This window comes from Anolis sagrei, chromosome Y (assembly GCF_037176765.1).
Source record: "Anolis sagrei isolate rAnoSag1 chromosome Y, rAnoSag1.mat, whole genome shotgun sequence".
NCBI classification, from domain to species: Eukaryota; Metazoa; Chordata; class Lepidosauria; order Squamata; family Dactyloidae; genus Anolis; species Anolis sagrei.
The window spans coordinates 71634479-71647776 of record NC_090035.1 but is presented as its reverse complement, the minus strand read 5'-3'; the positions used below and the strand labels follow the sequence as shown (position 1 = coordinate 71647776).

Below are 13298 nucleotides of genomic sequence, written 5' to 3'. Positions count from 1 at the left end.
ATGCTCTTGGATTATAGGTGAACTTACCTATCAGAAACCTTCAGGCACCTGCAAACCCCCAAGCAGAGCCATCAAGCCATGGGCCTTTATATCCATCCTTATGTTGACTTCTCTGTGTTTAACCAACAACTGACAGGTCAGAGGTTCAAATTCGGGGACATCGCAGTTGAGCTCCCTCTGTCAGCTCCAGCTCCCCATGCAGGGACATGAGAGAAGGCTCCCACAAGGATGATAAAAAATCAAAGCATCCAGGTGCCCCCTGGGCTATGTCCTTGCAGATAGCCAATTCTCTCTCACACCAGAAGCGACTTGCAGTTTCTCAAATCACTCCTGATACGGGGGGGGGGGGGGGGGACAACCTGGTAACTTTTGTTCTTTGTTGCTCATCATTTTCTATTTTTGTTCACTCTTTTTGAGAGGAAAGGTTCTCACATCATTCAGCCATCCTGACCTAGATGGGATAGTCCTGGTTAATCATCAATTGCCCTGCTTTTTAATCAATTTCACAATATCCCAATTTATTTTTCCTCTTTTCACATTTCTCTTGCCCAACTTTTTCCCAGGGCAGAAATGAGTACCTTACGTTTCACTCAGTGTTGTTGAAGGAGAACACCATTGTCCCAACCACCGGTATAGACAATGAAAAAGCAAATAAACTATCCTTCATGTAATGGTTTGTGTTGCAACATTTTGCTGCATTTTCCATTCTTCTCCTGCAGATAATGGTTATCTCCTCTTTTCCCTCCTTGACAGTGTCTGAAATGATCAGTTAATAATGAACTTTGTATGGCTACATTGTTCCACATAATAAGATGGGGAATTAACTTATTTCTCCTAAATGTGGAGGTGTCCTCCTAGTTGGATTAGAAAGTCATGGGTGGAATGGGCAGTGATAAGCACTGAATTGGGTGAAACCCCTCCTTCCAGCTGTTATAAATCCAGCACAGTTTTTGAGCCCATTGCAAGAGCCCAGAGAACTCTGCCCACATGGAGATGGTTTCAGGGTTTCTGCTGCTGCTCCTTTGTGTCTGCTGTCTCCTTATTGTCCTGACATGGAAGCAGCAAAGGGGCAAAGGGCTCCTGCCCCCTGGACCCACCCCACTCCCCATCCTGGGAAATTTTTTCCAACTGGACCGAAAGGATATCATGAAGTCCCTGGTTAAGGTGAGTCTCAATTCACTTGTCTTCCTTCTTTGGCGGACTTAGAAGTAGACCTAAGACTTCTCATAAATATGAGAAAGATCTTGTTCTCACCCTGAATCTAGTACTGACAATCTTCATGGTGATGGTGTACTGTAAGTCTTCAGAACAGTGGTTCTCAACCTGTGGGTCCCCAGTTGTTTTGGCCCACAACTCCCAGAAATCCCAGCCAGTTCACCAGCTGTTAGGATTTCTGGGAGTTGAAGGCCAAAAACATCTGGGGACCCCAGGTTGAGAACCACTGCTTCAGAGGTTGTTGTTTTTTTTATTTTTGCCCTAATATCAGCTTTGCTCCACACTAAGTAAAGCTGAGGGATACTTCAGAGTTTGCAGGAACCCACAGAGCTTCTTCCAGTGTTTCTGCCACCTGGACAGCTGAATCAGGTCCAATTTGGTCTGAGCCATTGTCCACATGCACGCTGCCACCATTGTATGCTGCTCAACCTGGATTATCTCCCATGTTGCCACTATTACCACACCTAATCTCCATGAAGCTCCATCTGAGAACCTGGTCATCATGGTCATGTCAAAAGAGAGTGCCCACATGATAGGCCAGAAGGAGGGCACCACCCTACCCCTTTTCTTGTTGATCCCATAAGCACCCCATGATGACATCAGCAGACATGACAGGTGATGATCAAACATAGAAAGCTCTGTGGCTGGTGAAGATCATAAGTGGCATTCCACAGATGAGGCAATAGGTCAACAATGGGATGGGTGAGATCATCTAGACACATGGACCTAAATCCAACATATGTGTGCTGTCTCCAGACCCATGTGGATAAATATCAGAAAAATACCATATTTCACCACATAATAGTCGCACTTTCTCCCTTTTTTGGCAGAAAAAATGGGTGTGACTATTATGCAGTGGTGACTATTATTATACAGTGAAAACAAATTCCAGCTTGGGGCTCCACTCAGCTGATAGATGAGTGAATCCTTATAACTGGAAAGGGGGCAAGTTTGCGGATGGATGAAGTCTCATCCACCGGTCATACCCTTCATTCACTCGCCCAGTGTTATAGTGTTAGAACATGTGTTTGAAGAGGCCCATGTTGGCCATATGTTAGCAAGCAACACCAAAACATGTATGTGATGGCAAACATTTCTAAGAAGGAAGAACACACACACTAGGAAATTACTTTTTCCTGACCCTATTGATAAGGAAAAGATTTCACCACCTTCTTTCTTCCCTGTTGAGTCAACTGAGTTCAAACTATTTCATCCAGCCTCTGCTTAAAGGCCTCCAAAGAAGGAGCCTCCACCACACTCCAGGGCAGAGAGTTCCACTGCTAATCAGCTCTCATAATCAGGAAGTTCTTCCTAATGTTTAGGTGGAATCTCCTTTCCTGTAGTTTGAAGCCACTGTTTTGCGTCCTAGTCTCCAGGGCAGCAGAAAACAAGTCTTCTCTCTCCTCCCTGTGACTTCCCCTCACATCTTTCTATGGCTATCATGTCTCCTCTCATCCTTCTCTTCTGCAGGCTAAACATGCCCAGTTCTTTAAGCCACTCCTCATAGGGCTTGTTCTTCAGACCCTTGATCCTTTTAGTCGCCCTCCTTAGGACACATTCCAGCTTGTCAACATCTCCCTTCAGTTGTGGTGCCCAGAATTGGACACAGTGTGATTCCAGGTGTGGTCTGACCAAGGCAGAATAGAAGGGCAGCATGATTTCGCTGGATCTAGATGCTATATTCCCATTTATACAGGCCAAAATCCCATTGGCTTTTTTTGATGCCACATGACATTGTTGGCTCATGTTTAACTTGTTGTCCTCAAGAACTTTTTGTGCTTTGAACACAGTTTGCAACTTACGAAAAAGGGGGGAAATCAAAGGAAAGAGAAATTAGGACATTGTAAAAGTGATGGGGAAAGTAGGAGGACAGAAGGCTGTCCCTGTCAAACTAAGACAGTTGGGAAACATGAATCTGCCTCTAAACTGATGGGTTCCATGTAGACACATCCATCCTTCAAAGAAAATACAATTAATGATTAGGCTTCAACATAACAATGGGGAAGAGGCTCAACATCCCTGCTTTCCCTTCTTAACTAGGAAAGGACTTTATGGCTTTTTCTTGGCAGATGAGTGAAGTGTATGGTCCAGTATTTACCATGTACCTGGGAATGCATCCAGTTGTCATCTTGTGTGGCTACAAAGCAGTGAAGGAGGCCTTAGTGGACCAGGCAGAGGAGTTCAGTGGACGTGGACAAGTGCCAGCTTTTTCCAAGGATTTCAACAAACATGGTGAGGAGCTGAGATATAGTGTGTGTATTGCAGGCAAAGATGAAGTACTTTGGCCACATAATGAGAAGACAGGAAAGCTTAGAGAAGACAATTATGCTGGGGAAAATGGAAGGAATAGGAAGAGGGACTGACCAAGGGCAAGATGGATGGATGGTATCCTTGAAGTGACTGGCTTGACTCTGAAGGAGCTGGGGGTGGTGATGGCCGACAGGGAGCTCTGGAGTGGCCTGGTCCATGAGGTCACGAAGAGTTGGAAGCGGCTGAACAAACAAACAACAACAAATGGCTATCCTGAGATGGAAAGGTGCCAGCTTAGCCTGAAATATATTCTAGATCACTTGATATTCATTGGTGGGCTCCCATCCAAGTACTACAGGACCGACCTTAATTAGTTTCCAAGATAATTAAAATGGCAAGATTACCACTTGCGTATCACTTGATTAAGAAACCACTATGCAATTCATGGAGTTGCCATAGGTCAACAGGTAACTTAAAGGCACACACACATAGTGTATTCAGTAGTATTTGTTCCCAATCTATTGAATCTATGCTCAACAGTGTGCATGATTGATCTCTTCCTCAGTTGTTGTAGACTTTTTAGGCTATATGGCCATGTTCTAGAAGCATTCTGACTTTTCACCTGCATCTATGGCAGGCATCCTCAGAGGTTGTGAGGATGCCTGCCATAGATGTAGGTGAAACGTCAGGAGAGTATGCTTCTAGAACATGGCCCTACAGTCCAAAAAACCTGCAATAACCCAGTGATTCTGGTCATGAAAGCCTTCGATGATCTCTCCCTCCCTTTTCTTGAAGTCCCACTTTTCAAATCGTCATTTCATGTTCTCTTTTCCAGGGGTTGTGTTTTCTAATGGGGAGCGGTGGAGGCAGCTCCGTCGGTTCACTCTTAGCACCTTAAGAAACTTTGGGATGGGGAAACGATCCATTGAGGAACGAATCCAGGAAGAAGCCCAGTACCTGGTGCAAGAATTCCGCAAAATGCATGGTTTGTTTTGCTACAAACTTCCCTTCTTCTCCCCCCCCCCCCCATTCTTTTCCAGACGTCTTTGGGGACTCCTAGGAATGGCCCATGAAAGTTGACAGGTTTTCATCTTTTCTTCTTGCTACTTAGGGATGCCCTTTGACCCCATCTTCATCCTCAGCCATGCCGTCTCCAATGTCATCTGCTCCATTGTCTTTGGAAATCGGTTTGAGTATCACGACAAAAAGTTCATCCAACTGAACAAGCTAATAACAAAACGATTCCGAGTCTCCAGCTCCCCACCCGCCATGGTGAGAGAAACACTTCTCTGTCTTTGAAGTCTAGCTTGCTTCCATAGCCTTATATTGAAATATAGGTTGACTTCAACCACTGGTTTTCCAGATATTTGGAATTTTAACACCCAAGGATCCTTGACTGTTAGCCAGGCTTCTGGCAGCTGAAGTCTAAAATTATGAAGGTGTGACAGATCCAGTTCAGCACTATCAATCTCTTTCCAAAGTTGTTCCTCTGATTTGTGCCAAATCTAGTTGCCCCTGAAATTAAATTGGGAGGTATTGTGTGGTCAGAACCCTGCATTTTTGGTCTACATTCATGAATTGTGAAGATGGGTAACACAACACACTGACAAAAGTATCTGGAAGCATATTAGGATCTACTTGAGAAACTGGAAGTCGCTTCTGGGGTGAGAAAATTGGCTTTCTGCAAGGACGTTGCCCAGGGGATGCCCAGATGTTTTTAGGCTTCTCTCATGTTCCCACATGAGAAACTGGAACTGACAGACAGAAGCTCACCCCACTCCCCAGATTCAAACCCCCGACCTTTTGGTCATCAGTCCTGCCGGCACAAGGGTTTAACCCTGGGGTCCTCAAACTAAGGCCCAGGGGCCGGATGCGGCCCTCCAAGGTCATTTACGCGGCCCTCACTCAGGGTCAACCTAAGTATGAAACTACTTGAAAGCACACAATAATAACAACAATCCTATCTCATCAGCCAAAAGCAGGCCCACACTTTCCACTGAAATACTAATAAATTTATATTTGTTAAAATTGTTCTCAATTTTTATTATTGTATTGTTTTTAAAAGTTTTTGCACTACAAATAAGCTAAGTGCAGTGTGCATAGGAATTCATTCATTTTTTCCCGAACTATAATCCGGCCCGCCAACAGTTTGAGGGACTGTGACCTGGCCCTCTGTTTAAAAAGTTTGAGGACCCCTGGTTTAACCCATTGCACCACCAGGGGCTCTTATTAGGATTTACTAATGCATATTGTCACTTGTCAGCAAGTGTCCTGAAGAACACTGAAATCTCATTGAGCATTGGTCCTGATCTGCATCATGTCCTGTTTTGCATCAGTCCCAATGCACATTAATCACTTTGCTAGCTCTCCAAATCATAATATTACAGCAGTCCAGCTGAATATTGAATACTGCAAACCTGCTCATGTTTATTTCTTCCAAATGTAGGTCCACTTACAATGATGTAAGTCCCTAAGTGAATTCTGGCCCAGGTTTGTAAGAGTCCACCATGACTTTATTGATTGTAAAGGGCATCCCTGGAATGCATGCAAAGTACACTGCTTTTGAAGACAAAGGGTATAGTTTCCAGGCAATTTGGAGACTCTGAAGTTACACCTGGGCAAGAAAACCCAGTGTGCTCACAAAACTAATTTCTCTTCCCTCCTATTCCCGTTCCTTCAAAAATACAGCTCTACAACATGTTCCCAGAGTTCTTGGAGAAGTTGCCCGGACCTCACCACACAGGAAGCAAATGCTCTCAGGAGATTATCGCCTTCATTATGGAGAGGATCAAGATGCAGCAGGCCTCGCTAGATCCCTCAGCCCCCCAAAATTTTATTGACTGCTTCTTAGCAAAGATGGAGCAGGTAATGGCGGACAGACTGTTTATATGGATAGAGCAAACCAATTTGCTGGCATCATTGGAAGCAATGACAATGAGCAGAGTGTTGATTCATTGACCTCTGAGCGTCCGCTCAAAGGCACAAAGGCAAATAATGAAGCGTGCTACTTCAGTCAGCTCCAAAGCCTGGAACAGCTCTTATCTTTTATTGCAAATACTAAAAACTACAAACTATTTACAGGAGCAGAATAAAACACATCTGTTGGCTAGCTGTACATCACTGGAAGCTGAAACCACATGGCAATCTGATTCTGTGGAATGTAAACAAGCTACCAGAACACTCCAAAATTATGCTCTAGGAATCAAGCACAGCTCTATACATTTAAGTTTTACATTGCATTGCTACACCACACTATTACAATATTTGGTTGTTGTAGGTTTTTTCTGGGCTATATGGACATGTTCTAAAGGCATTCTCTCCTGACATTTCGCCTACATCTATGGCAAGCACCCTCAGAGGTAGTTAGGTCTGTTGGAACTAGGAAAGTGGGTTTATATATCTGTGGAATGACCAGGGTGGGACAAAGAACTCTTGTCTGTTGGAGCTAGGTGTGAATGTTTCAACTGGCCACCTTGATTAGCATTTGATGGCCTGGCAATGCCTGGAGCAATCTTTTGTTGAGAGGTGATTAGATGTCCTTGATTGTTTCCTCTCTGTTGTTTTGCAGTTGTAATTTTAGAGTTTTTTAATACTAATAGCCAGATTTTGTTCATTTTCATGGTTTCCCCCTTTCTGTTGAAATTGTCTACATGCTTGTGGATTTCAATGGCTTCTCTTTGTAGTCTGACATGGTGGTTGTTAGAGTGGTCGAGCATTTCTGTGTTCTCAAATAATATAATATAATATAATATAATATAATCTAAAATTACAACAGCAAAACAACAGAGAGGAAACAAACAAGGACATCTAATCGCCTCTCAACAAAAGATTGTCCCAGACTCTGCCAGGCCATCAAATGCTAATCAAGGTAGTCAATTGAAACATTCACACCTAGCTCCAACAGACAAGAGTTCTTTGTCCCACCCTAGTCATTCCACAGCTATATAAACCCTAGTTCCAACAGACCTCATTACCTCTGAGGATGCTTACCATAGATTCAGGCGAAACGTCAGGAGAGAATGCCTCTAGAACATGGCCATATAGCCCCAAAAAACCAACAACAACCCAGTGATTCCGGCAATGAAGGCCTTCGACAATACATTATTACAATATTTCATTGCATTTAAACCAATGTTCTAACAGGGAGAACAGCTGGTTGCTTTCCTGATGTTTCAGAAGCTTTTCCATGGGATGTTCCAGTGGCAATTGTAGTCATGGGGGGATTGGAGGGAAGCTGTGCCAACCTGGTGTTGGGATGCAAAAAACAAGGAAAAGTTGCACAAGGAAGCATTGTATACCTCCTTATAAAGCACAACAACCTCCTATCACCAGAGTTACCCAAAACTGCCTCCTTGCTATCCCTCTGTCAGAAAGAGGAGAAAACTTTGTATTGATAGAATTCTTGAAAATTGGTAGTTTTGTTGTCTGTCTGTCTTCAAGCCATTCCTCACTTGCATTTGCTCCAGTTGTGCTATTGATAATAATCCAGCTTCACAGAATGACCACCCTCTCTGTCATCTACCATAAGCAATATGCAAGCTCTCCCTCTCTCACCTTTGCTTTGATTCTTCCTAGGAAAAACATGACCCAAATACTGAATTTACCATGGACAATTTGGTCATGAATACTTTCAATTTATTCTTTGCTGGGACAGAGACAATCAGTACCACCCTGAGATATGGTTTCCTCCTGCTGATGAAGCATCCACAGATACAAGGTAAGGGGAGAAGGAGGGTCAATAACAACTTCAGTGGGATTACTTTACCCCTTCTTAACTGATTCCCAAAACCTTCCTTAACATACCACAGCAATACCAAGCAATGGAGATCTGTTCTGTTGGTGATCACGCACAGCAGGATTGACCTTTCCAACCCCCTACCATCACCAGTCTGTCATATGAACTTTTTCTTCTGATAGTTGTATCATAGATTTCTGGCAAAGCAGGCTAGAAACATCATCCTACTGGGCACAATTCAAAGTGCTGGCTTTGGCCTATAAAGCCCCAAACGGCCCCGGCCCAAATTACCTGTCTAAATGCGTCTCCCCCTATGAACCATCGCAGAGATTAAGATCCTCCAGGGAGGCCCTGCTTTCCGTCCCGACATTGTCACAGGCACAATCGGTGGGGATGAGAGACAGGGCCTTCTCGGTGATTGCTTCCCGGCTATGGAACTACCTTCCTGGTGAGATCAGGTCGGTCTCCTCCCTCCTGTCCTTTAGAAGGATAGTCAAAACTTGGCTGTGGGGCCAAGCTTTTGGGACAGGGCAATGAGGCTGCAGTGGGAAAGATGACAGGGCCAATTGGATTTGATGTAGATGGCTAGGACGGTTTTAAATGGTGAATTTAAATATTTTGATAAATGTTTTTTAATGTATTGTATGTGAATTTGTGTCCCAGAACTGAATGTGTCGTGTATATGCTTTGCTCCTCCATGAGTCCCCTTCAGGGTGAGAAGGGCGGAATATAAATGTTTTTAATAATAATAATAATAATAATAATAATACAATTGCCAGCAGAAGAGATCTCCATCACTCAGTGTGGCAGCTGGCTGCTAAGGTAAATTGTCAGGGACATTTGCATTTATGGCGAGGGAGACATAGTTTTAAAAATGGCATTTCCATGGATGCTTTCAATGACTGTAAGTCCCATATGTCCTGATTTGTAGAGGTCTTTGTTTGCAGAAGCCACTGACAGTCTGGGATAACGTTGCTGCAGAGATAAAGTTACTTTTCAAGAATGAAAGTACATCAGGACAGAATTAGCTAGCTTGAACCCCCTAATTTCCCAGGTTATTTATTTATTTATCCTGTCAGGAGCGAACCAAAACATTTCCCAGGTGGAGTTTAGGCTTGCAACAGAAAAACAGATAAGAGTGATTCCTTACGACAACCAGGATCAGAAGACATGAAAGCATAGTTGTGCCATTGTTAAGATCCCATGTGTGCCTTCCAGCCTGTTAGAATTATTATTTATTTACTTACTTACTTCATTTATATACCGCTTTTCTCAGGCCTTGGGCGACTCAAAGCGGTTAACAATAGCAAAATTCAATGTTCAACATCATAAAAAGAGTTAAAAACAGTTAAAAACAATGATATAATAAACAATCAGTTAAACATAATTATAACATCTGATTAGCATCTCATAGGTAGAATCAAGATCCAATCTCATAATCCGTTGTTCCATGTTCCTATATTTAATATACTAGTATTGTCATTCTAGTCCATGTCCTTTAAACTCTACAAACATCTACTGTCCGAAGGCCTGGTCCGAAAGCCATGATTTTAATTTCTTTCTGAAAGCCAGGAGGGAGGGAGGAAGCAGATCTTACATCATTTGGGAGTGTGTTCCATAGGCGAGGGGCCACTGCCAAGAAGGCCCTGTCTCTTGTCCCCGCCAGACGCATTTGCGCAATTGACGGGAGCGAGAGCAGGGCCTCCCCGGATGATCTTAGATTACGAGATGGGAGATAGGGGTGGATGCATTCAGACAAGTAAGCTGGGCCAGAACCGTATAGAGCTTTATAGGTCAAAACCAGCACTTTGAATTGGGCTCAGAGATGGACTGGCAGCCAGTGGAGCTGGCACAACAGGGGGTGGTACGCTCCCTGTATGTCACCCCGGTTAGTAATCTGGCTGCTGCCTGTTGGACTAGCTGAAGTTTCCGAACAGTCTTCAAAGGCAGCCCCACGTAGAGCGCATTGCAGTAATCTATTCGGGATGTAACCAGAGCGTGGACGACTGTGGCCAGATCAGACTTCCCAAGGTACGGGCGCAGCTGGTGCACGAGTTTTAACTATGCAAAAGCTCCCCTGGCCACTGCCGAAACCTGGAGTTCCAGACTCAGCGATGAATCAAGGATCACTCCCAAGCTGCGAACCATAGGCTGTAACCCTATGCCCTGTTCGGCCATTCGACTGAGCAGGAGGACCTCTGTCTTGTCTGGATTCAATTTCACTTTGTTAGCCCTCATCCAGTCTGACACAGCAGCCAAGCACCGGTTCAAGGTCTGAACAGCCTCCTTAGTAACAGGTGGGAAGGAGTGACAGATTTGGACGTCATCTGCATACAGATAACATCTTACTCCGAAACGATAGAAATCCAATGAACATCTGTATAGCCAGCCTAGACCATCTCTGAACACCAATGAGAACATATTTTCAATTTTCTGTGAAAGTGATAAAAAGCTGTGCAACCCCATTTCAGGGTGCAACTGAATTTTTGTGCAGTGGGCACTACTGTCACCTTATTGCTTTGGCCCGCAATAAAAAGCCTTTGTAGTAAGAATCCAACTTACATGGGGCCTTTGAGGAGATGCCTAAGCTTATGCATTTGGAGTGCTAGTTGAGCTCGTGCCCCTACAATGGCTATGGTGCCATTATCATAAATATAATTACGTGTGAGTCTGGCTTGTATTTGTACCTACTCAATAGGATGCCAGCAAGAAAGTCTAACAAATATGGGGGGAAATGCATACATACATACACACAATGTCAGGGGAAACTTTACCTTTACCTACTGGATTCACAGCCAGGCTTTGAAATCTGAGAACCTGATTCCATTCCCTGAGAACAAATATGTTCTACCAGTTCTTTAGCCCTTCATATCTTTGCCCACCTAGCTATTGCTTTCTGCTTGGTGGATACTAAAAGTGAAGAGGTTCAAGCAATGCAACATCCTCATTTTCACCATAAAATAAATTTTCCAGACTTAACTGTGCCTTAACTCAGTCCACTAAATTCAAGGAAAGGGCTTCCAGAGAAAACAGAAACCATATTCTTTATTGAATTTGGGAAGATGCTTAATGGTTGTCATCCCTACCTTCAGAAAAAGTCCACGAGGAAATCGACCGAGTGATTGGGCAAGATCGGAACCCAAATGCTCAGGACAGGAATAAAATGCCATACACTGAGGCTGTGCTGCATGAGATCCAGAGGTTCGGCGATGTGCTGCCCATGAGCCTGCCCCATTCTGTTACCCGAGACACCCAGTTCAGGGGATATGTCATCCCCAAGGTAAGGCAAACATGGGACGTTGTGAGATAGGCCTTTTCCAACTTTGAGAAGGGGGAAAGGAGAGGTTTCATGTCACTCATGCAACCTCCACAAAAGCTCAGAATGACTTCTCCTGGTTTTGCTCATCTCAAACGATTGGTCTCATCTTTTCTCCTTTCCCTCTTCTCCTCTTCCAGGGGACCTATGTCTATCCCCTGCTCAACACCGTACATTATGACGAACAGCATCATGCCAACCCAGAAGAATTTGACCCCGGGAGATTCCTGGACAGCCATGGTTGCTTTAAGAAACTAGAGGCTTTTATGCCTTTCTCAGTGGGTAAGTTTGGGAGTGAGTGGTGAGGCTAGGCAAAGTTGTTGACCTGTTAAACAATCTTCATAACTGTGGTTTCCAACAGTTGCTGGATGAGCTGGTTTTACAAGAATCTAAAGTTTTTTCTGTGTGCTGTGAAGGATCCCACTTGGTGAATTCTGCAGCTCCTCTAAAAAGCCCAAGACCACAGCAACAAATTTTCTTGATCACTTAAATTTTCAAATTTTCTTGATCACTTAGATCTGCCATCTTCCAATCTAACTGAAAGAAAATAGACAAATAGACGTTGACTATAGAAGTGTGGTGGAGGACCTAGACATTCCTAGAGAAAATTACTTTTCAAAGCATTTATAGGTCCTCCATTACAATTCTATAGTCAACTTCCGGTACCCTAGAGATGTATTCTTGTTCGTTTTGTTATCTATATAAATAAAAATGTAATGTTCATTTGTGGGATTAATATAACAACCACTGGACGAATTGACACCAAATTTGGACACAATATACCTAGCAGTCCAACAAGTAACCATCACTCATAAAAACATTGAAAAATACAGCAAAAGATACTTAAAAAGCCAAAAAACAAAAAATACATTACAACGCATGTGCAAAACCACATATATACACAAACATATATATACACACATACACAAATATATACACACATACATATATGGATATATACACACACAAAACACATATACACAGGAAGGAAGGAAGGAAGGAAGGAAGGAAGGAAGGAAGGAAGGAGAGAAGGAGGGAGAGAAAGAGGGAAAGAAGGAGGGAAAGAAGGAGGGAAGGAGAGAAGGAAAGAAAGAAAGGTGGAGATGGAAGGAAGGAGAGAAGGAAATTAAAAAGTTCCATATGGTACTACTATTTTTGCCTTCTCTTGGCAGGGAAGCGGGCCTGCCTGGGCGAAGGACTGGCCCGCATGGAGCTCTTCCTCTTCTTCACCACTATCCTGCAGTCCTTCACCCTCACCTCACCAGTACCTCATAGTGAGATCAGCCTTGAACCAACTGTGAGTGGCATCAGCAGGTTACCCATGAAATACCAAGTCAAGATGGTCCCACGCCGATGTTGATACGTCTGCTCTTGGTTTTGGTTGCTGTCACAAGCGTTGGAGAACAATGTTTCCAGTTCAGGATCTTAGTATGAAAGCTCCGTTCCACTGATCCAGTTTTCTAAGTTTGTCTCATCAACAACCTATCAAATTTCACATCCATCAGTATGCTCAGATCTTTTGTATGCCTTCCTTCATCCAAACTGTTCACAAAGATGATTTTAAAATTTGCCACTATATAAAACCACATTCTAAGGACTTCCCAAGGTTCTTAAGTAAATATATATGCAACAAAGCACCAATATCAAATCGCAGTAAAGTGAAGCAGTGGAAACAGATTGAGGGGCTCTCCAATTTGGAAGAGGTTACAGTAGTTGTTACTTTTGTTCTTGGGAATTGTGGCAACTACCCAGTCAATGTTTCTGTCCTTCTGATTATTTTGT

At 43.5% G+C, this 13298-nt stretch overlaps 1 protein-coding gene across 1 annotated transcript; it reads left to right on the top strand.

Moving 5' to 3' along the window:
* The first annotated feature begins 985 nt into the window (after positions 1-985).
* On the top strand, positions 986-12897 carry LOC132780103 (cytochrome P450 2G1-like). Its single transcript, XM_060783642.2, has 9 exons — positions 986-1164; positions 3285-3447; positions 4301-4450; positions 4577-4737; positions 6154-6330; positions 8041-8182; positions 11293-11480; positions 11657-11798; positions 12689-12897. Exons 1-9 carry the CDS (start codon positions 988-990, stop codon positions 12874-12876), a joined length of 1488 nt encoding a protein of 495 aa, XP_060639625.2. The 5' UTR covers positions 986-987; the 3' UTR covers positions 12877-12897.
* Positions 12898-13298: the final 401 nt, after the last annotated feature.